Consider the following 24940-nt stretch of genomic DNA (forward strand, 5'->3'; position numbering starts at 1 on the left):
TCCCATATTTCTAAATACCTTGCACCTTACAATGTTTCCATCATTGAAAGTCGCAACAGCATCATACACACCAAAGTGAAGTGTTTCTATTCCAACAAATACAGTCTTGGGGATTCTCGACCATATAACACTATTTACACTTTCATTGGGGTTTTGAGTTTTTCCGTGAATACACTTTTTCAACAGTTCAGGTGCTGCTAAGTCTCTGAAAATAGGTTTTACCACCTCCATTATTGCATGAGGCAGACTATGCTTATGAGTGTACACTTCACCAGTTAGCAATCCTTTGTTATATTTACACCAACTGTCTTCTTCTTTGGGACACAAGCTATGTTGGGGATTTTCGTCGTCTTTATTGTTTACAGTAATAACACATACCTTTGGCTTTCCAACATTTCTCCTTTTCTTAAAAGCCTTCAGAGGATTTCTAATAACTTTACTTTTACTCATTATTATACTTCAACAAAACAGAGACTCAAGAAACAGAATTAATTACGAATATTTTCGAGATAACGACAGAGTAAATAAACATGAAACAATCGACAATCACACCAGCGATATATATTGAACCATCACAGGTTAGCCACAACACATACTTTATCTCACATCACTAAAATGTACCTGATGAACACGGACGTTAATAATAACACCATTTGACAGCAGTTTAACAGCGCCACAGTGGGTCACGCCCATGTAGAACACATTTCCAAAAAAATTTAAAAATAGTTGTAGTCTTCGGAATTGAATTAATTATATATCTATTAAAAGGTAATAGTCTGCAGATTCAGAAAACGCAAAAAAGTAAAAATTGAACTTTTCGCGATTTTGAGCCTTTCCGGAGCCCCTTAATAATAAGCAATTGATTCCAGTTTGTCATACTTGCGTAACTTGTTAAAATGATCTTTTGTAGACTCACTAGATGTAGAATGAAAGTTTCAGTCTACAGTGGAGTGTGCGCTGATATGAAATCTCCTGGCATATCACAACTACATGCTGGATCGAGACTAAGTCTGAACATTTGTCTTTCGCAGGCAAGTGCTCTACGGACTGAGCTGCTGAAACAAACCTCACGAACCCTCCTCACAGCTTTAGTTCCCCTCCTACCTTCCAAACTTCACAGTAAGTTTCATATCAGTGCACACTCCGCTGCAGAGTGAAAATTTAAGTTTGGAAACGTCTCCCAGACTTTAACGAAGCCATGTCTCCGCAATATCGTTTCTTCCAGGAATGCTAGACTTCCAAGTTTCATTGGAGAACTTCTGTGAAGTTTGGAAGGTATGAGACGAGGTACTTTTGGATGTGACGCAGTGAGAAGAGGTTGTGAGTCACTCTTGGACTCAGTCGGTGGAGCACTTGCCCGTGGTAGGCAAAGATCCCGAGTTCAAGTCTCGGTCTGGCACATAGTTTTAATCTGGTAGGAAGTTTCGCTAGATGTGGTTTAGAAGATGTGCATGACAAGAGTTTGTCTGGATGCTTCAGCTTTTAATTCTACAGCCCGAGCATCCAGACAAGAACCAAAAATCCTCTACCGCGCTGCCCCTTCCACAAGGGAACCCCCAACATTACCGTTGTCTGCTCTCCTATCGAATCGTCTCGGCAGATAGGGGCCAAGTAACTCTGTATTCACTTTTACGTGGCCACGTGCCACAACAGGTTCAGTAAATTCTTGCAGTAGACACCATCGACCTTGCTCGTTTTCAACGTGTTCCATGCTCGCTTTCTTTGCACTCCATAGTGTGTTGGGTGAAACGGGTGCAAAGAGACCAAATTGATCGTGTGGAGAAGTCTATGTATTAGCTGGATAAGTACACCATCCAAAAGTACCTCCGTGAAGAGAGTATATTGTTCCGTTCCTTTATCGGGCACTTGCGAGCCGTAATTTGTAAGTAGTGAACATCAAAAGTAGTTCCTTACAATGGGCCATCACTACAGGGCAGATCTCTCATGTTCGAGTGCTGTCATAACGGTGTGAACCTCTTAGGTGAGAGATTTCGTGCCGTAAAGTAGCAGTGGACTCACAATCTACGCTATGAATGCGCCTTTGAGGAATACTGACGCAGTGAGCATCGCACACATATTGCATTCACAGTTGGAGACAGTGACTCTAACAGCTGCAACAGTGCAGCTTTGCTTTTCCTTCCATTAACCCATGGTTTTACGTAGTGACTAACCACTGCCAAGAGAATATTGAGAATGAAGTTTTTGAACTAAAACGATCACCAAGTATGTAAATCAAAATGTGGTGCAAAGTTTTTCAGTCGTTTCATTAAGGACTTAAAATACACATTATAGAAAACTCATTCTGCAATAATGACTACTAATTATAATTTATTTATTACTTAAATTTTATGTCTAGGATAATGTTTTGAGGCATCATCACCGCAGAATAACTGTAACAAGACAAAGAAGTTTTGCTCTCACATCATGTTAATGATGATTTACACAGCATCCAGACAGTGATTGCTGGAATAGAATCAGTTATATTATTGGAAGAAGGCACTGCGGAATGAGAAGAACTAAACGTCTGATTAACACAGTTTCGTACAGAACGCACCATGACAAGATCACTGTAACAACTCTTTCTTACGTGGCCTGCTTTTGGTATTTTAATGACTGCTTCAGGAAACGTATCCCACGAATAAAATGTAATCAAGAAGCAGAGACGTGTAAAATGTATGCTGTATCACCAGGCCATGCTGGAATGGAATAATTTTTAAACGTATTCATTAATTTCAATTACAACTGAGAAACCGCCAATCTTGTTTTCGATTATTTCTGGTTTTCCTTTAATTACGTTAGTAATACGTAATAACTAATTTCATGGTCATATATCAGACACAAAGCTCCAATGAGATGATAAGCAAAAATGGAAAATGGTGACAAGTTATACTCACGCTTTGAAGGACTAATATTTATATTCCAGCCTGCAAAAGCTGATAAATATCTACTGTAGCTTTTGTAAGATATACGTTCCTGACGAACTTCTCCATGTGATCGTCCCAATATGGTACAGGTGCTCAAGATATGAATTCACATGCATCATCATTTTATGAGACAGCACGTAAGAAATACCGTGTGTCACTGCGCCAGTGACGAGATAGATCATAAAAGGGAATTTGTTTGATGCACAGAAATATTGGGGAATCTATAAAAATGCCGAAGATCCTACATTACATTACAAACAACAACTTGTCTTCATTCGATACACAGCAAAATCTGTCTCACAAAAAAACTCACGCAGACGCTAACTGCGCAGAGAAACAATTTTAAAGTGTCAACCGCCAGTGTAGATACGTTTTTACTTAGCTACAAGAAAATTTGCCTCATTGCCCGAAAGATGTCTGGGTTCTGTTGTACATGCAAGTAAGTAGCAAGTTAGATGTGTATTTGACCTGTCGAGGGGTACAAGTTGCAGTACATTATACACTGTTGTCTACCCGTGGCTTTGCTGTCTATACTACTATGGTTGGAAGCCCCACATGACTACTTCTTTACGACACGGTGTTATGAAAGTAACTGCACAACTTGAAATAACGATCAAAGGCAGCCATCCTTAATTCATTATTATTTTTCTGTAAGTAGGGGAACTGAGTTCTAAACTCCCGTATGATGGGATAGAAGATATTTTAATAGCGGCGTATTTAATTAATCAGTTGTTGCTTACTTACGTAACCTGCCGTGTACATGAACCCAAGGATGGAATGTTGTACAGCAAAGTGTGCGGAATGTATCTTGAAAGGGGACGATTTCACATGTTTCACACGACCTGGTGGATAACGGCTAACCCAGGGGGCGGAGGGGGGTGGGGGAGGAGGCGTTGGGGTGGGAGTTGGGGGTAGCGTAGATGGTTCACTAAATCGTTGGAATTTACGAGACGTATGTATTTTTAATAGTTGAGAGTCGATATTCATAATGGTGAACAGGTGTTGCGTTACTGGCTGTGCCAGTAAATGCGACGAGAACGACAAAGTTCACATTTTATAATTTCCAGCTGTGAAGAAGTGCTTAAAAGGGGTAAGGTATTTTTATGGTAAGTATATTCTTTCCGAAGCATTTATTGGTGCCAGTAGACTGACGACAGTAACTGACAGCAAGTTTAAAACATGGTACTAGTTACAACAGCGAGGACACAGAATAATTTAATGTATTTCCTAGATTAGCCAGCTGCATGTCCTCAAAAGTGACATATTGTGAGAAACTTCCACGACTAAAATTTTGAATATTCATTGGGTGGACTAGTGTGAGGATTTTAATTGGCGGCAACAGTAAAACGGTGCGAGTTGTTATTAAACAAGAAAACACTTTTAAGTATTTCACAAAGGCACGTTTTAGACAGAGAAATTAGAAAGAGCTGTGCATAATTTTCGTTACTAGAATTTCGATGCATCCTGTATGAAGTAGATAATGTACGGTGTGTGTGAAAAAAGTTTGGATTCGTGTTTGCTGTTTAGGTGTGGTCATCTACTGGAAGGGTGAGGTTTCTGGTATTTCGAGTTCTGATAATTCTTATGTACGTTTCCCGTTGGTGGTTGGTGCACTTGCTTTTAAGTGCCACCAGTATGCAAAGGGCTGTTTTAATCTACGGGATTCCCAGATACATCTTTTAGAGTTTTGATAGGTTGAATGGTAGATTGACTATGTCTAAATTTTGGTGCAGGCGTCTGCACCAAAACCGCTAGTTTTGAAAGTTACATCGATGTCCTCACGAAATAAGCTAAACTGTTTTGGTGGTGTTCTGGTGCGCTGATCTTCCTGTGGTTTCTTTTCTACTGTTTCAGCTACTGTCTGTTAATGTGCTCTAAGAGTGTATGCATATTTATTTTGATTGTTACCTCGTGAATGTGGCAGATGTGTTGATATTCCTGCTTCTTTCTTTCTCTTAATTTTTAGGAACGTGTAGATAGACCGGTTTCTCGTGTACGATGTTTGTAGAATTCAAAACCAAGTGTGTTCTGGTCTTTGCTGTTTGCACTAGCGGCTTTTAATGCTAATTTGTCAGCCGGCTGCGTAATGTCAATTTCACTTTGAGGACTATGTAATCGCATATATCACAGATATATACAATATTTGCTCTCCTTTCAAACGTTAGTGCTGTTACTGGATGTGGTTTCACTCTTTCAGATGAGTTATAGTTTGGACATTAGTATCTGCCATTTGTCATTGCATTGTGTTAGATGAGAAACATTAGCAAATGGTTATTCAGGTGGCATGTAGGAGCTGTTTTCAAAGTACCTATTGGTCTATATTTTTCATGGTCTAGGGGCAAAATGTTGTTTCTAGCAATGAAAACACTCCTGCCTCTCTATATTGTGCTTTAGCCGTAAGTATAACTGAACATTCCAGTATTAAATCTCAAAAGTTTTTGTGACCTGAAACTAAAAACGTATATATACATTTGAAACTGTGTTGATAGCTGTTCTTTCTACCCTTACAACATATATTAAGGTACTTTTCCAACAATCTCTGTATGTATAAAAAAATAATTAGAGAGTGAACGAAAGCAACTCCGTCTGCGATCTTTACATTTCCTATGAAGTTTTTAGATTTTCCAAAACCATAATACTGAAAGAGTAAAATGGCTCTGAGCACTATGGGACTTAACATTTATGGTCATCAGTCCCCTAGAACTTAGAACTACTTAAACCTAACTAACCTAAGGACAGCACACAACACCCAGCCATCACGAGGCAGAGAAAATCCCTGACCCCGCCGGGAATCGAACCCGGGAACCCGGGCGTGGGAAGCGAGAACGCTACCGCACGACCACGAGATGCGGGCACTGAAAGAGTAATTTTGCATTTTGTTTCTTAGAGGTAAGCTGCAAACGTAAATCACAACTGAGTGTGGATCGTTTAGTTGGTGCCATTGTTTTAACGGCTGTGGTTTGGAACTATTTTCATCCGTTTTCTCAACACTGTATACCGCATTTCAAAACTTTTTTTGTAGAGGAAAGTGATATTATGTTTAATATTTTGTGTTTGGTTATCAAATCAATGACTTTGCGTACAGTAGATTTAATAAGCACTTAAACTTCTTTTCTCGTAATTTTAGAATGTTTTAGTTCAATTTTCATGATTATTTGATACTACAGAATGTAAATTTTGTACCTCTGGTTTCTCTGTCAATGTTTTGTAAAGCGTCATGAAAATACCAGCAGTAAGAAATAACAGCAAATAATTTTTTTGTACAATGAATCTCTTCATTTTAAACTGCACAAAATATTTCAAAAAATAACAGTGTGTGCTCCGTTTCAATGATAAAAAATTATAAGGAACTTTGTTTACATTGGATGGGTCACCATATCGAAATTGAGTGTGAAGTACTGCCAATTGCCAAATTGCTGACAGTGCAACGACTTGCCGCCCGGTGTGACCAAGCGGTTCTATGCGCTACTGTCTGGAACCGCGCGACCGCTACGGTCGCAGGTTCGAATCCTGCCTAGGGCGTGGATGTGTGTGATGTCCTTAGGTTAGTTCGGTTTAAGTAGTTCTACGTTCTAGGGGACTGATGACCTTAGAAGTTAAGTCCCATAGTGCTCAGAGCCTTTTTTTTTTCCAACGACTTCGTTAAGTTTACCACAAGCAGTGCGACTTCAAACCCAATTTGGAAGACCATCTCGGCGTTAATAGCTCCTGGCCTGAAACTTCCGCAGAAACTGTGGGAGGTGTATAATATGAATGCAGACTTTAAGGTAACTTATTTACCAGCTGGTTTCAGTCGAGGACCACGTTCACAATATTCAAACATGCAGTTATGTAACCAGCTATCGTGAACAGGCACCTGGACTGAAAGTGGTTAGTAAATAAGTTATATTAAAGTCAGAGTTCATGTCATGCATTTCCTACATTCCTGGACAAGATGTTTAAACAGTCTATTTGATCTGCGTGAATTAGTTGAGTACTCCACATTATTTTGTGTGAAATACATTAACTTCTACGCACATGCGCAGGTCGTACCATCCAAGGCATCAGTTGTATGAAGGTACAAAGTACACACACATGGGGAATGGCAGTTTCCGAATGGAAAGGCTGGGTTGTTGTTCTGTACTGTTCAAATGAATCTCTCTCACTTCTCGTTAGACTCTGGGGCATCTGACTTCTTGGCCGACGCTTCGTTTGGATAGACCACTTTTCGCGCCCGATGCAGCTTAGGTCAGGTTCCATACTGGTAACAGCAAGCGGTGGTAATTACCTTTAACGCTCAATTTCTTTTTTCGGGATTAGTTTAATCCACGAGTATTTGTAGGTTTAAGCTTCGATTAATATTAGGTATACAGTCAAATGCGTAATTCGTTAATTTACTGTACATTAAGTGGTTAATTATGTTAATAATGAAACTTATTAAAATCCCTAACATATATTTACTTTCGCATTTGCTGGTAGGTGGCGACCCTCTCCCGTTTCGAAAATTCTGCTGTGCTGATTGTTTGTTACAAATCTTAACGAGTGGCTCACTGACTATTGCGAAACAGAGCTTAAACACAGATGGTGATGTAGACTCGCAGAGCCGACCTCAGTTGTCTTCGCACTGTAGCAACCTTCAGTTAAGATGTGACTTTTCGGAACTCCATGACAATAAAGAAATAAGGAATGAACCCAGACTTAAGCCTTACCTATTTCATCGGGCAAATGCGGCTGTGTCTTCAGCCAGCTTAGGAGAATCTCCTTGGCCTCCTTAATGCTGTTTTCGTCGGCACCGACGTTCTGACGAGCTCGGACAATTTGTTCGGCTGTGGGCGGCGTGAACTCCATGGCCAGACCTGAGAGGTCGCTGGCACTCGTAGACAGTTGTTGGTACTGACCACCTTCAGATCTGAGGAAGAGAGCGATAAATGGAATTAAAATAGCTCACTTTTAAGAGCAGAGACTAAAATTTCGTACTGGGCAACGTCACAAGTGTTTATTTGTTATTAAGCGGTCCTTTGATGGTTTATAGTATTACACAATACTACTGTACAATATTATTGACGTTCCCCATAGACTAGTCAATAAAACTGACAATTACGTTGTCAATAACATTGTTCTATAATACAATGGTCATAGCACTGGATGATAAACACGCTACTACTGCGATAATTGCTCTACTTTGTTTCAATTAGAGGAAAAACGTGGAGGAAAAATTGGTTCAAGGAGCGTCAAAGACCACCCAGAGAAACGTGTTGAGAGAACTGAGGTTGACCAAAAAAAAAAAAATAATCATTTGATACTCTTCGGGAAATATATCAGCGCCGCCCCCCATCGTCCGCCCTCCCCTCTGCCCCCCCCCCCCCGCTACCTCCCTCCCCCAACTACAGATAAATTCCTGCTGTCACCCATATCCTCATCATCAAAAAACGAAATGAAACAATGGCAGATGCAGTTACATCACGGCAGGAGCAATCACCGTTTAGCTGTGATACCCTGCTACTGGCAGTTCTTTCGAAGAATTCAAGTTTACAAGTGCAGTTAGAACTTATCGTTTCTGAGACATAATTATGGGAACGTGTCATGCATTAGTACCTTAATTAAACGATTATGTTGGACTAAGTAAAGTGTGCGCACGGATGAACGTCTTTATGCTTTTATTCATAGTATTCCATTAATTAAATTTTTAGAAACCTGTCTTTGTGGCCGTTCCCCACATTTTCTGAGCAACAAATATTATGATTGGGCATTCTGGCGTAACACCCCACAATGATTTATACATTTAGATGCACTCTAATACTAATAGTCTTGCCGGCCGCTGTGGCCGAGCGGTTCTAGGCGCCTCAGTCTGTAGCCGCGCGACTGTTACGGTCGCAGGTTCGAATCCTGCCTCGGGCATGGATGTGTGTGATGTCCTTAGGTTAGTTAGGTTTAATTAGCTCTAAGTTCCAGGCGACTGGTTACCTCAGAAGTCGCATAGTGCTCAGAGCCATTTGAGCCATTTTTGAACCCTCTCTCTGACCTTGAGACTTGTTTATTGTTACTACAAAATCAGATTCTGTATTAGTAGCCTAATCATAAACCAATAACCTATAAATACAACTTCCCTGTTTGTAGTTCTAAGTTCTAGGGGAGTGCCGGGTGCACTTGCCGAGGAGCGTCGGGTGATTTCGTCGATGACGGAGCCACCGATGGGGCCAGTGCGCTGTCGACGGCGCGTTGAACCCAGCAATTCGAGAGGGCCCTTGGCATTGGGGCGACGTCGGTGGGCGACCTGCGTTCGTTGTCCCCCCCCCCCCCCCATGCCAGAGGAGCCGGTCAAGGGCAAGAGACGGGCTCACACCTTTTTATCACTCGTTACCAATGATGGCTGAAATCGAAAGGAGTGATTCGAGTGCGCCTAAACGGGCATCTATGGTGTCTGCTCCCTCTCCACACGATGAGATTGGACAGGAAAAGGACGAAACAGTAGCACAGAGAGACGCGAGGATTACACTGTTCTTGGAGCAAAACATCAAAAACGGCAAAATAAGTCAAGCGTCTTTGTCTGTAATCAAAAACGGGTTATCAGCATGGGCTATGGCCAATGCAAAACTTGAAGGCCGCGTCACACAGTTAGAAAAAGAAAATGACAGATTGAGGAAGCTATCCGCTAAGACCTGGGCGGGTGTGGCTGCGCAAGGGCCAACCAAGCCACAAACGACTGAAGACACTATCGAAAGAGTCACCAGACACGGCAGTCTTCCTCAGAACCCTGCCTGGCCAAGACACTAGTGTTAAGAAAATTCAAGAATTATTAACAACCACAGGGGTGTAAGGCTAGTTCGCGTCCGTAGTAGAATACTACACGTGCACCCTGGGTAACGCTAAATGAACTAGCACTAAAGGCAACCACATAATCCAGATAATCCTGTGCTGGATCGCCTGGTAAACACATCATGAATGATACCGACCAAATGAACGATGAAGAATTGACTAGAGCACTCGGATCGTGCCTCCGAGTCTGCCACGTAAACATTGAATGCATAAGTAGGAGCAAATGTGAATTTCTCCAGAGAGTTCTCACTCAGAACAAAATCGACGTAGTCGCGATGCAAGAGATTCATGCGGAAAACATAGATCAGCTGGCCTCTAGAGGAAAAATCCCTGGATTCGAGATACTGGGAGCCACCTATCACCGCAATTACGGCGTGGCAACCTACATACGAAATAAGATAGAAAATGCTTCCCTGTGTAAGATATCTACAGACAACAACATACATGAAGTTGCTGTCAAAATTGGCGAGACCACTATAGTTAACATCTATAAGCCTCCCGGCTGCCCATGGCCTCCAGAAGTACTCCAAGAATATCCCCACCCTGCTATCTACGTAGGAGACTTTAATAGTCACCATGAGAACTGGAAGTACGCACGAAACGATCAGAACGGTGAATCCCTGATGAGATGGAGTGAGGAGACTAACACCCACCTGATTTTCGACGCCAAGGACCGCGGAACGTTTCGATCAGCAGCATGGAGACGAGATTATAACCCTGATTTATGTTTTGTCACTAAAAACAAAAACAACCAACCGCTAGCCGCAACTCGTGAAGTCCTGTCTGATTTCCCACATAGCCAGCATCGCCCTGTTATCTTAAAAGTCGGAATTAACATCCCAATCATAAAATCCTTTCCTCGCCCACGATGTAATTTCCAGAAGGCAGACTGGGCCTCCTTTGCAGAAAACCTTGACAAGTGTCTAGGTTGGATACCCCCGACTAGGGACAACTATGACAGATTTTTGGGAGCAGTCATCGCCACGGCTAAGAGGAATGTACCCAGAGGCTACCGGAAAGAGTACATCCCTGGCTGGAATGAGAGATGCGAAGACCTGTACCAGGAATTTACCGAAACCAACAACCAAGAAATCGCGGACGAACTGTTGCACAGCTTAGACGCAGCTCGACGGGAAAAATGGATGGACACCGTGGAGAATCTAGATTTCACTAAATCCAGTAGGCAAGCATGGACCCTACTCCGTAACCTGGGAGGCAGTAAACGTAAAATAAAAGACACCCACCCGATAACCCCTAACAATGTGGCCGCACACATAGTTAGAACCTCAAGAGCACCAAGGGACAGAACACACACCACGACCGTCAAACGTGAATTAAGATCCTTAAAACAAAGGGCATCACCTACCTCCGAATTTTCCCAGCCTATCACAGCGGAAGAAGTTGCAGCAGCCTTGTCAAAAATCAAAAGTGGCAAGGCTCCCGGCTTTGATGGCATCCACCCGGAATTCCTACTTCACTGTGGAAAATATACTAGAACATGGCTCGCAAACTTCTTAACAGATATTTTAGAATTGGGTAATATCCCACACCAGCTTAAACGAGCAAAGATTATAGCGATATTAAAGCCAGGCAAACCTAATGACATGCCCCAAAACTACAGCCCTATCGCTCTGCTGAACTGTGTCTATAAGCTGTTGGAACGTATCATCTACAATAGAATAAGCGGAAAAATTCTTGAAGTGGTACCGATTGAACAGGCAGGTTTTGGACCCAACCGCAGTTGCACCGACCAGATCCTCTCCCTAGCAACTCATATAGAGGCGAGCTTTCAGAAAAAACTCAAAACATCAGTAGCCTTTATTGACCTATCAGCCGCTTATGATACCGTTTGGCGAGAAGGCCTGATATTTAAGGTGCTGCGGGTCATACCATGTAATAAGCTGGCCAACCTCATTGATAACATGCTCACAGATAGAAGTTTCAGAGTCATAATGGGCGACTTAAAAAGTGACCAAATGAAGCTCAACAATGGTTTACCACAAGGCTCCGTTCTGGCGCCATTGATGTTTAACCTCTACATATCTGACTTACCTGAAACCACTTCTCAAAAATTCGGATATGCCGACGACTGGGCAATAGCTGCAAGAGGCAGATCAATGGAGGCAACGGAAAACACATTAACTGCGGATCTAACAAAGCTGGGAGATTACTTCCGAAGGTGGAGATTACGGCCAAACGCGACAAAAACGGAGGTGACATGCTTTCACCTCGACAATGCCCAAGAAAAAAAGAAAGCTCAACGTTCATTTCGAAAACAGGCAGCTAAACCATAATAATTACCCCGGATATCTAGGCGTCACCTTTGACAGAACCCTAACATTCAAGGAACACCTTCGTAATACAGCCGCAAAACTTAAAACTCGAAACAATATCATACAGAAGCTATGTGGGACTACGTGGGGCTCTTCCGCGGCTGTACTGAGATCTTCGGCTCAGGGACTTGTCTACACAACAGCAGAATATGCCGCACCGGTATGGCTAAACAGTAAACACACAGGCTTGATCGATGCTCAACTACACAATGAGGATGATATCAGGAACAATAAAGCCAACGCCTTTACACTGGCTACCTATACTGAGCAACATTCCCCCACCGGACCTGCGCAGAGAGAACGCTCTCTTACGCGAGTATGGAAAAGTGCTGAACAACGAGAAACTGCCAATCCATAAGGATGTTCCTGCCCTGGAGATGAACAGATTGCGTTCAAGACACCCCTCTTTAAAAAAGGCAAAAAATACGCATCCTCTCAACCCGGATTATGGCAACCTCTGGAAAATGCGGTGGAGAGAATGTGTGCCCCAAAACCTGCAGAATATGCCATGCATCAATGTCCAACCACCAGGATTCAATTTGCCAAGGAAAACTTGGACGACCCTGAATCGAATTCGGACAAATAACGGCAGATGTGCAGACAGCCTCCACAGGTGGGGTAAAATCATCACCCCGAGATGTGACTGCGGTGCGGACCGGCAGACGATTCGCCACATCGTGGAAGATTGCCCTCTGAGACGTATTGCAGGAGACCCCCAATGAGTTTCTGACCGCGACTGAAACTGCAATAGACTATGTCACAAATCTGGATGTTTGTTTGTGAACTTTTGTTTGTTATATACACTATTTTTAAACACTTTTATATCTACAACTATATGTTACACACTGTGACTACTCTTTATTTCTGTGTCTTATGATTTTTATGTCTTTTCTATATGATGTGTTATATGCCATAAGCTAAATAAATAAATAAATAAACAACCACAATCGATCCCGTCAGAGACAAAATTAAAATTAACGCTAAACCTAGTATGAACTCGGTGATCGTAGAAGTTGTCACCGAGGAGGATAAAGAAAAACTACTAAATAATCAAAAGTAGAATTCGGTGGTCAAATGCGAACCACCTAGGAAAAGGAGCACATTAGTCATTTTGTACGATGTACCGACAGTAATGACAAATGATGAGCTATACGAGACAATCAGGGCACAAAACTTCGATGAAATTGACGAGGAATTTAAGAATTCTTTCAAGCTGAGATTTAAAACGGGGCCTCGAGACCGTGATGTCGTACACCATGTCGCCGAGGTCTCCGCGCAAATGTGGAAAAGAATCAGAACAATGGGCAGATTATGTGTAGGCTTCCACGCGGTAAACACGAGGGATTATATCGTGGTACCTCTTTGCCAAAACTGGTGACCTGCACCACATTCTGAGGCACTGCACCATGGTGGTCGGCATGGTCAAAGCGTTGTGAGAGCGATCACACTCGGAAAGAATGTAGAGCAGCAGGAGTTTGCATTCCGTGCAAAAGTCGCGGTAAGAAATCCTGTGGTGCTACCGGACGGAATTGCCCCATCTACCGGATGATCGAACAAAGGTTAATTTCAAGAAGTGATTATGGCTAAGCAGCGCTCAGTAAACGGGATGCCTAAGCGTAAATCCCCGAGCAAAATGGGGAGGTATGCCATGAGGGCGAACAGATTTAAAGAATTTATAACACATAGCAGACTGTCAGCAGGAGGGATGCCCCCTTAGCGGCAACAGTAGTCACAAACTAAACCCTACGGGTAACAACACTCCAACAGTCACTGCAACAGTCACTGCAACCCCTCCTGCGGGGGTTACAACCATCGTAATCATGTATTTCCAGTATGGAGATAACATCGAACGACACCTAGATCACTTATAAGAGTAGCCACGGCGTTGCGGGGGCGAAAAATGGTTATAACAGCTGACATAAATGCAAAATCCCCATGGTACAGTGGCATAAGAGATGAAAATGGTGGTAACGTGGAGGAGATGATCATGGCTTTACAACTTGTGGTGGCTAATAAACCTGGTAATCCTCCCACCTATACGGGGGGAGGGGGCCAAAATCCCAACATCGATTTGACATTAGTCACACCGAATGCTGTAAACACGATACAAAACTGGACAGTTGAAGAGAATGCCACCACAAGCGATCACAATCTTATAACCTTTACTTTAGGAGACAGAGTGCCACTGGGCCATGGTGAGGGAGTTGCAACTGAATTACAAAAGAGAAGAGTGGGAGCGACTAGCGAGAGAGTGCGACATTCCTCCATTGCCAGAAGGTGACGTGCAACAGGACCTTGACGTAGACAAGTGGGCTGAGGAACTGGTGAGTGCAGTTACCAGAGAGGTGAAGGCAGCCGTTCCAACCAGGAGGGGGGCCATGGTGGCCTCCCCGTCACCATGGTCAGCTGAGCTAGAAAAATTGCGTCAGTCAGTCAAAAGGCTGAGGAGACACTACCAGCGCAGTGTCGTCTGGTGGGAAAAGCAAAGGTTGCTATAGCAATACCGGGAGGAGAAAGAGAAATTTCAAAACAAAATTCGAGCAGTCAGAATACAGAATTGGGAGAGCTTTGTGTTAAATCAATCAGCATTGGTCCCTTTCGGTGTACGCTATGAGCTAGTTAGGGAAAAGATCCGCTCCCCAATGATCGTATCAACGATCAGGCATAGGGACGGGATGACGGAATCCTGGCAGGAGACTGCCGAGGTCCTTCTCCGGTCCCTGTTGCCTGATGACTATATGGGTGGAGATACCGAAGATCAGTATCAACTACGAAATGAAGATCTCGACAGACTTGTAAGCGACAGGGCAGTCCACCCCTTTTCTGAAGAGGAGGTGGCTGTCCACATTAAATCTCTGAAGAGAGGGAAAGCCCCCGGGCCAGACGGCATTGTGGCGGAGGTGGTGCAGTTCGTAGCACCCAACTGGTAGCTCCACTTACCCACTTATTTAATGAATGTCTTAGACCAGAAAAATTCCCTAAGACCTGGAAAGTAGCCAATATAGTACTTATTGAAAAAGGACCTGATAAAGACCCAGCTGAAGCTAAGTCCTACAGACCTATTTGCCAATTAGACATTTTTGGAAAATTACTTGAGAAATTGCTAGCTGACAGACTGACCGCACAATCAGTGCTGTGCAGGATGAGCAGCAAGCAATTTGGCTTCAGGCCGGGGCGATCGGCAACTGATGCCATCGCCTTGGCGGCTGAGGTCTCTGGCTCTACCCCGTACAAGTACGTTGTTGGCATCGTGGTTGACATCACTGGACCCTTTGACAACCTGTGGTGGTCTTCGCTCTTCTCCTGCATGCGGGAGAAAGAGTGTCCAGGGCCGCTATATGGTTGCCTGAGAAACTATTGTGAGGTTCGAGAGGTCTGATTATCATGCCCTAGCGGTAAAGTTGGAAAACCTTAACAAAGCGATGTCCACAGGGTTCCGTTTTAGGTCCCCTATTCTGGGATATCCATATGGAACCACTTCTAGACAGCTTGCAACACAGTGAAGAGGTGCTAGAGGTGATAGCCTACGCCGATGACCTCCTGTTGGTTGGCAGCCGGAGCCACGAAGACATTGAACCAAAAATAGAGAGGGCCATGGCAAAATTGCAACTATGGTGCCGTAATACTAAAATGTCATTTCACCAACTAAATCAACATACCTTTTGCTGAAAGGACAGCTTGTAAGAAATCCTACAGTGATAATTGGGGGCTCACCAGTTCTCAGGTGACATGACACACTCTACTTGGGAGTTGTCTTCGATGAAAGGTGGAACTTTGGGAAGCATATTGAATCCGTAACCCAAAGAGCATTACAAGTACTCAGTAACCTCATCTCCATAGCAAACAAAAGATTTCACCTCCTCCCCCCCCCCACCTGATAAAACTGTACCATAACAGTATACTAACTTCAATAGTGGGTTATGGCTAGGGAGTCTGGGCACACAGCCTCACAAGGGTGGTGCCCGCCATGACAGTGAGAGGAGTACAGAGGAACATGCTGTTCAGATCTGTGGGGTCTTAAAGTAAATCTCCAAGGGGGTGCCCTATTATTGATAATAGGGCTCTGTTCTCTGGACATCAAAATTAGAGAGCAAGCAGCATGGTACAGGGCTAAGAAAGGGAATAATATGAAAATAGAAAATATTCTGGGAGTTGGGGCTAGGGACAAGGGTGAGATAAGGAAAAGGGGCGAGAATCTATGGCAGGAATTATTGGAAATGGATGAATCTGGCAGAAGAACCTTCAGACTCTTGCCAAATGTTAAAGAAAGCTTAGGCATTAGGTATTTCGAGCCAACCCGGGGTTTAATTCATTTTCTCACTGGTCATGGGCCCTACCCGACATATCTATGCCGGTTTGAGAAGAGGGCTACACCTGAGTGTGACTGTGGCGCATCGGAGGGTACTCCTGACCATGTGGTTTACGAGTGCCCCCTTTTCGATGATGTAGCAGTTACATTACGACAACAAATACCAAACAATGATACATACGACTTACTGCGACACGAAGAGACTTTCGAAACCTTGAATAACCTGGCAAACGAGGTATCACGTAAGGTTCTGACTGCATACCTGAGGGACATTCGCGATTAAAAACCAACTACTGAACGTGTCCTAGTACCCTAATCCTGTACCGCCCGTGCGTGGAAAGATCGACTTGCTAGTTGGAATCCGCCACGTGCAGGGCTACGAGGACTGGGGTACATTAACTTCACGATAATGACAGCACCGGTCTTGACGTAGGTTAGTTAGTATGATTAGAAGTAGATACCAAAATAGGAACCTGCAGCGACTAGTAATTTTGGCCTGCCTAGTGTCAGGGGCACGCTCATACGGAATACCTCGATGAACAAGGCATTGCAGTAGGTTTATATTCACACTGACACACCTGTAACGCAGCAGGCAGTGAGGATTACTAATAAGTAGGTAGTAGTGTGTATAGTTTAACAAAAATCTTAAGTTTGCGCATTAACCTGTACTGTTTATACTGTCTGTAGTTTACAAATTTACAAATTAACTGTAATAGCCGCAAATAACATAACATTGTATCACATGCGACTCACTAATCATTAAGGTCGTGGGTTATATTGTATAATTATTACGTACTGAAATTAAAGATTCTTTTTAAAGTTATAGGGGACTGATGACTTCAGATGTTAAGTCCCATAGTGCTGAGAGCCATTTGAATCATCATTTTATTTTGGACTTACTTTTCACACAACAGAAAACCTAAGAACCCAACCTCCTTGGTCTTTGTCTCGCGCCCACAGATGGCACAATATTTTCAGACAGCACAACACATTTCCAATGTTTTTAACGTTCTCAGTATTATTGCGCAACCTCTCAATCTCTCTCAGAGACGATTAGTATTATTGAACATTCGCAAAATATTCTCAATGTTATTGATCGTCTAGATGCCGCATTGAATACCGGGCGGTTGTAATTAGAGTGCAGCTACTCACTGAGGTCCAAAGTGGGCTGTAACTAACGTATGGCAGTGAAGTTTTGTAAATATTGTGAATTTGCAATCGATTTACTCCGGGGAAAAACTTAATTTGAGTTTTGGCCTCCAGGGGAAAACGCGCTGAATAGCATCTCGTCGACATCTATGCTGCTCATATTAACGCATTTTACAGGAGTCAGTTAATAATAATTTCAACATGACGTCTTTCTCACTTGGCTGACCTTTTCTGCCCACGTCTCATTCCTAATCCTTCACATTCGGATAATTTCTATACCTCTTCCTCGCATTCACAGCAACAGATTTGCATCTAGTGGCGAAAATGGGAACTAACTTTTTTCCAAACGTATATCTTTAACTACAGCCCACACTGAACCTCTGTGAGTAGCTACACTTTAATTATAATCACCCAGTACAACGAAATTAACTTATCAATGATAGTTGCCGGTCGATGTGGCCTAGCGGTTTTAGGTGCTTCTGTCCGGAACCGTGCTGCTGCTACGGTCGCAGGTTCGAATCCTGCCACGGGTATGGATGTGTGTGATGTCCTTAGGTTAGTTAGGTTTAAGTGGTTCTAAGTCTAGGGGACTGATGACCTCAGATGTTAAGTCCCATTGTGCTTAGAGCCATTTGTAGCATCAATGCTAGAAATCTATTTCAAGAATGAATTTTGATGAAACCTATTTTTCAAATGTTTTAATATCAATCTCTCTATTTAGTAACCCAGAAAAACACGTGTTTTAGTTGTGGAAAATATAATCTTGTATTCAAGTTTATCCACCGTAAAATCATTTCCAGAAGTTATCTTTACTAAACGTTGCATTTCTCAATGAAATTTATTCAAAGTAAGACGCCAGTAAACGTCCTATGAATATCGAACGTTAGCAGTTTATTTCTTTTCCATTGTTTTTGCACTGTTATTGCTTGTTATTTAATTAGGAATCTACTCTCAGTAGTTATACAGTAGTGTGGCAGTGGTTTCATTGCGTAAAAATTAGACATACATTTTAGTACAAAAAACACGAAGAAACTGACGGCACACTTCGCACCTCATTTTTCCTTTAGATACCTCACGTGCTTCATGAGAGTAATTTTTCCAATTACATCGTTCATCTTAAGTTTTGTTTCTTGTTGTGAAAACACGGACTTCTTTTCTTGCCATCCGCTTCAATGCTTCTGGAGAGAAGAGCGGTTTACAAACAGGTTGGATTCTCGGAATTTCGAATCTTTAACCACCGATACAACATTACAACAGGCCGTTTCTAAAACATCTAATAACACCTAAGGCTCTAAGAATTGGTTTAGAAGTGTTCTTACAAATAAAGCCTTTGAGAGGCGACGGCTATGTCCATATTGTCATTTATCTAATATATTCTTGTGGTGATGTTACCATTCAGAAAACAAGGCACATACAAAAAGCCCGTTCGTTAACAGCCGGCGGCCCTTCCTTACTTATCTTCACATGGATTTTCTGTTGCCGACTGCCATTCCGTTTCTGTGTTGTCGAGGAATGAAATGATTATGGCTCATGTACCATAGATGGTGAAATAGCTAGTGATGAACTTTATCTTCTGACTGGACAAATCTGCTGCTTTCAAAGAAACAAAAATATGTTCAAGATGTGTGTGAAATCTTATGGGACTTTAATGCTATGGTCATCAGTCCCTAAGCTTACACTCTACTTAACCTAAATTATCCTAGGGACAAACACACACACCCATGCCCGAGGAAGGACTCTAACCTCCGCCGGGACCAGTCGTTCAAAGAAACAGTCGTGGCATTTGTCATGAGAGCTTTAGATAACCACGAGAAACCCGATCTGGATAGCAGTACAGTAATTAGTTCCCTCATTACGTCGATCGTGAGTTTAGTACATTGTTCCTTGCTGGTTTTAGTTACTAATAACCTTTCTTTTAACTTCAAATACATTCGCGATGTTCGTCCTTTCAAATCTTTTATCAGCATCTCGTACCTACATCCTGTATGTCTGAGAGACTTTCAGCCACGTGGGCACAGCTCACGTCAAGTTATAAAAAAGAATTAAATGCAGCTATGAGGGAATATTAATTTAAAAATACTTTTCATACAATACGTTTCTAGAACATACGTTTTGTGACGTAAAGGATCATGTTTCCCCTGAGATTTACATCAATGAGTGAGAGGGACAGTATTATTAGAGTACATTGTAGAAGAGTTTCTTATTTTTATTTCTTTTAGAGACAAACTACCATCACACAAACTGAAACTAACGTTGCATGCCGCCTGTTCACGAAATCAAAATACAGACGGGGATCATTTCTTAAAGGCGTTACGAGATTGTGATCCAAGTTACTTTGTCAGTGTGTAACGCACACTACTACCCTATGAGGCCACAATGTAATATTATTTCTCTCACTATCGACAATTATCACTTGGTTCCTTAGTCCAACAGAAGATTTGACTTAGTACCCGGCAGCTAGGAAGCATTTTATTCGTTGTTTCTAATGTATGCTGAAATAATCTTTCAGGTCCTGGTCCTGTTAACAGTACTGCCCCATTTCGTAATATGTTATACCTCTTAAGAGGTACGTAAATATCCAGGATGAAAGCTTTAAACAAACGGCTTCCTTTTACAGCAGCGATTGACAAAGAGTACAGGTATGTGAAAAATTCATGATACTTAAGGTGCGACAGGAAGACAATATGCTGTCTGTAGCTCCCTGAACAGAAGACAAAAAGCTTCTCTTACAAAAAATTCAAAGAAGATTCTTTCACCTGAAAAAAGAAACATGTTATCGACGTTTCCTAGAAAAGATTGGCACGATACGTGCTGTTATCACTTTATTAAAAATAGCTTTGTGTGGTAGGCGAAGCTCGATTCTATAAGTTTAAATAACGTATATGATGGACATTGACATGTAATATTTTTTTTTTCGTAAGACGCCTTGATGTAGTAGCTTGCCACTAATAAACACCACATTTACGAGAAACAGACTCTCAACGGAACTAAGGGCTGTGCCCTGTAAGGGTAGACACTCTTGATGAAAATAAAACTCGCTCTGCCGAATACATTAAAATTACTTGGGTGAAATTCAAAGATGTAAGATTGTCACTGCTCACATATTTCGTCAGTGACTTTCAAACAAAATTTCAGGCTAACGTCATTGGTTGATTTAAGGATACGATTTCATCCGTGAGTTACACACAAAATTTCACGCTCACGACAATGGTTGATTTAAGGATACGACGAAAATATTAGGCAGCAATAAACCACAGCTTCAACGACGCTCGTAGAAGTGTACTTGACAGACAGGATACGCCAAGACCTTCCGTTTTCAACGAAAGGCCTGGATTTCAAAGTGGTCATCAGTCCCCTAGAACTTAGAACTACTTAAACCTAACTAACCTAAGGACACCACACAACACCCAGTCATCACGAGGCAATTATTTACAAACCAAAGCTTAACATTTCCAGTAACTCGTGTTTAGCCAAGCAGGAAGTTAATTACGGGTTCTATAGATCATTTGAACGATTCTTTTATCGAAATAATGTGGAACGAGTCAGTGTCAGTTTACAGGATAATTATATATGATTAGTATTAACATTAACGAACCAGTTCTTAGTCATACTCGTGAACTACGGTAATAAATACTTTTTCGCAGGCTACCAGTTCTTCAGAATGAGATTTTCACTCTGCAGCGGAGTGTGCGCTGATATGAAACTTCCTTTCAGGAGTGCTAGTTCTGCAAGGTTCGCAGGAGAGCTTCTGTAAAGTTTGGAAGGTAGGAGACGAGGTACTGGCAGAAGTAAAGCTGTTGGCAGAGCACTTGCCCGCGAAAGGCAAAGGTCCCGAGTTCGAGTCTCGGTCGGGCACACAGTTTTAATCTGCCAGGAAGTTTCAGTTCTTCTTTTGTTTATTTTGTACTTGCATCAATTTTTAAATTGAAATTCGTCAATGGAATTCAAGTTGTAAAAGCATAAATGATTTTAGGTTTTTTTAAAACTGGTCTTGCTAAGCGTCAGACATTTTATGATACTAGGCATAAGATCAAACATTTTTGTTTTTGCGTATTGAGTTCCTAGCTTCAGTTCCGGATCAAAGGTCTTCCTCCCTCAAGTGTTTTAGGTTATTACATAACTGTTCTCAACTTTTGAGGTATTACTCATGATGAATATCATTACCTAAAGTATGTATTGTGACGGCGCAGTTAAATTGCCGAGTCCTTGAACAGGTAGCTAAATGATATCCGTGACGACCATACGTATTTCTTCACTGTTGTGCAATCAATACTTTCTTTCTAAGTTGTTAGTTACCCAAGAAAATTATTCATTGAAATATTACCTAGTAGAAATACGCAAAGTATCTCAGAAGGTTAATTCGTTTGTTTCCAAAACTCAAAGACCGAAGGTAACTGAATTTAACTGTTGAGCAGGTGAGGAATTTCCTTCTTCCATTCCTGGTTTTCATCGATATGTACGTCTCTACCACTAACCAAGAACTATATAAAAAAAGAATAACAAAGTACACAAGACGAAGTCTTAGAGAGAAAGGGCATACAGTTTCGAGATAAAATGTGAAGTAAATAGGTCCTCTCTTTTTTCAAAGAAACCGTCACTGTTTTTACGTTATTCTCTGTGGGGAAGGCACAGAAAACCCAACTGTGGGGAGTATGTAACCAAATTTTCTCAAATACGAGTCCCGCTACACTGTTTAGTGGGACTTTGTAGCACGTAATGTAGTTGTTCGTGATAGGATGCTGAGCGTTGATTACGGTGGTTCTAATTATGTTTTAGCCACATTTCAGAACAATGGAAATGCTCATTCTGAGTTGGGAATTACGCATCTCTGTCATTCGTAGTGGTAAGGGCGGTTCTGTGAACTCTGCAGAGGCGGTCCTGTCCATAAATCCAAGCCCATACAACACTGGTTTGAGAAAGGGGAATATCATATCACCGTCACCGTCACCGTCACCGTCACCATCATCGGTTCTTACAAATTGGGTAAGTGGGGTTATAGAGGCATCCAGCGCCCTTATTCTACTTGGTTTGTCCCATAAGATTATTGCATCTCTTGACTGTCTCAGAAGACCATCCACGTCGGCTTCATTTGAAGTCGGTTGGTTGCGGCAGTAAAGAACAAAATACTCTATCGATCCCGGAGCAACGGGTGCGTAGATTAATTTAGGCCAGGACGTGGGCAACTTCCTAGAATTTTTTTTAGTCTTCTGACTGGTCTGATGCGGCCCGCCACGAATTCCCCTCCTGTGCCAACACCTTCATCTCGGAGTAGCACTTACAAACTACGTCCTCAATTACTTCCCAGATGTACTCCAATCTCTCTGTCTTCCGCTACAGTTTTTCCATCTAGTTCCTGCAGTACCATGGAAGTCATTCCCTGAAATCTTAACAGAGGTCTTATCACCCTGTCCTTTCTCCTGGCCAATGTTTCCCACATATTCCTTTTCTAACAGATTTTGTGCAGAATCTTCTCATTCCTCATCTTATCACTCCTCCTAATGTTCAACATTCGTCTGCAGCATCACATCTCAAATGTTACGGTTTTCCCACAGTCCATGTTCCAGTACCATACAATGCTGTGCTCCAAACGTACATTCTCATAAATTTCTCCCTCGAATTAAGGCCTATGATTCACACTAGTGGACTTCTCTTGGCCATGAATGCCGTTTTTGCCAGTGTTACTCTGCTTTTTATGTCCTCCTTGCTCCGTCCGTCATTGGTTATTTTGCTGCTTAGGCAGCAGAATTCATTAACTTCATCTACCTCGTGACCGTCAATCCTGATATTAAGTTTCTCATTATTCTGGTTTCTGCCTCTTCTCATTACTTTCGTCTTACTCTCAATCCGTATTCTGTACTCATTAGACTGTTTATTCCATTCAGCATATCGTGTAGTTCCTCTTCGCTTTTACTCAGGGTGGCAGTCATCAGCGAATCGTATCACTGATCTCCTTTCACCCTGAATTTTAATTCCTCTCCTGAAACTTTCTTTTAGTTCCATCATTGTTAAATCGATGTACAGATTGAACAGTAGGGGCGAAAGAATACGTTCTTATCTTACACCCTTTTTAATCCAAGCATTTCTTTCTTCGTTTGCACTCTTATTACTCCTTCTTGGCTCTTTTATATGTTTTATGTTTCCATTCTCTTCCTAGAGCTTACCCATATTTCTCTCAGAATTTCGAACATCTTGGACCGCTTAACATTGTCGAACGCTTTCTTGAGATCGACAAGTCCTATAAACGTGTCATGATTTTTCTTTAATCTCGCTTCCATTAGCAACCTGAAGGTCAGAATTGACACTCTGTTGCCTTTATCTTTCGTAAAGTGAAACTGATCGTCATCTAACACATACTCAGTTTTCTTTTCCATTCTTGTATATATTATTCTTGTCAGCAACTTGTATGCATGAGCTGTTAAGCAGATTGAGCAACTATTTACGAACCTGTCCACACTTGCATTCTTCCGAATTGTGTGGTCAAAAGTCAGATGGTATATTGCCAGATTCATACAGGCTACACACTAACGGGAATTTGGTTAGCCACGTCCCCAAATGATTTTAGAAATTCAGATAGAGTATTATCCATACCTTCCGCCTTATTTGTTCTCAATTCTCCCAAAGCTCTTTTAAGTTCTGATTCTAATACTGTGTCTCCTATCTCTTCTAAATCAAATCCTGTTTCTTCTTTTATCACATCACACAAAGCTTTCGCCTCGTGGAGTTCTTCAATGTACTCTTTCCACCTATCCGCTCTATCATCTCCATTTAACAGTGGAATACCACTTGCTTTTAATTTCACCGAAGCCTGTTTTGACTTTTCTATATGGTTAATCTTCCTTCCGATCTTCCGATAATCATTTCTTTTTCGATTTCTTCACATTTTTCAGGCAGCCATTTCGTCATGAGTTACTCACGCTTCCAGTTTACTTCATTCCAACTGACTTGTATTTCTGTGTTCCTGCATTTCTCTGAACGTTTTTGTGCTTCGTTCTTTCTTCGATCAACTGAAGTGTTTCTTCTGTTACCCCTTTTTTTGGTCGCTGTTACCTTCTGTGCACCCATGGTTTTCTTACCAAATTTTGTGATTGCCCTTTTAAGGTATGTTCGTTTCTCTTCAACTGAACTGCCTATTGAGCTGTTTAGTATCGCAATATCTATAGTTTTAGAGAACATCAAGCGGATCTCTTCATCGCTTACTTCTTCCGTATCTCTCCTTTGAATATTGATTCTTCCTGACTAGTCTCAAATTTCTACCTCCTCTTCATCATCACTATGTAGTGATCCGAGTCTCTATCTGCTCCTGTGTACGATTTACAATCCAGTATCTGATTTCGGAATCTCTGCGTGATTATGCTGTAACCCAACTGAAATTTTCCCCTATCTCCCGCCCTTTTCAAAGTGTACCTGCTCCTTTGGTGATTCTTGAACAG

At 42.0% G+C, this 24940-nt stretch overlaps 1 protein-coding gene across 1 annotated transcript in view; it reads right to left on the minus strand.

The window, feature by feature from the left end:
• LOC126259704 (alpha-tocopherol transfer protein-like) overlaps window positions 1–24940 on the minus strand; it is a 122738-nt gene that overhangs the window by 74064 nt on the left and 23734 nt on the right. Inside the window, exon 2 of the mRNA XM_049956676.1 lies at window positions 7613–7812. Coding sequence (XP_049812633.1) covers window positions 7613–7751 — 139 coding nt within the window. The 5' untranslated portion in view covers window positions 7752–7812. The remainder of the gene's footprint in view (window positions 1–7612; window positions 7813–24940) is intronic.

The sequence above is a fragment of the Schistocerca nitens genome, chromosome 5, assembly GCF_023898315.1.
Source record: "Schistocerca nitens isolate TAMUIC-IGC-003100 chromosome 5, iqSchNite1.1, whole genome shotgun sequence".
Classification (NCBI taxonomy): domain Eukaryota; kingdom Metazoa; phylum Arthropoda; class Insecta; order Orthoptera; family Acrididae; genus Schistocerca; species Schistocerca nitens.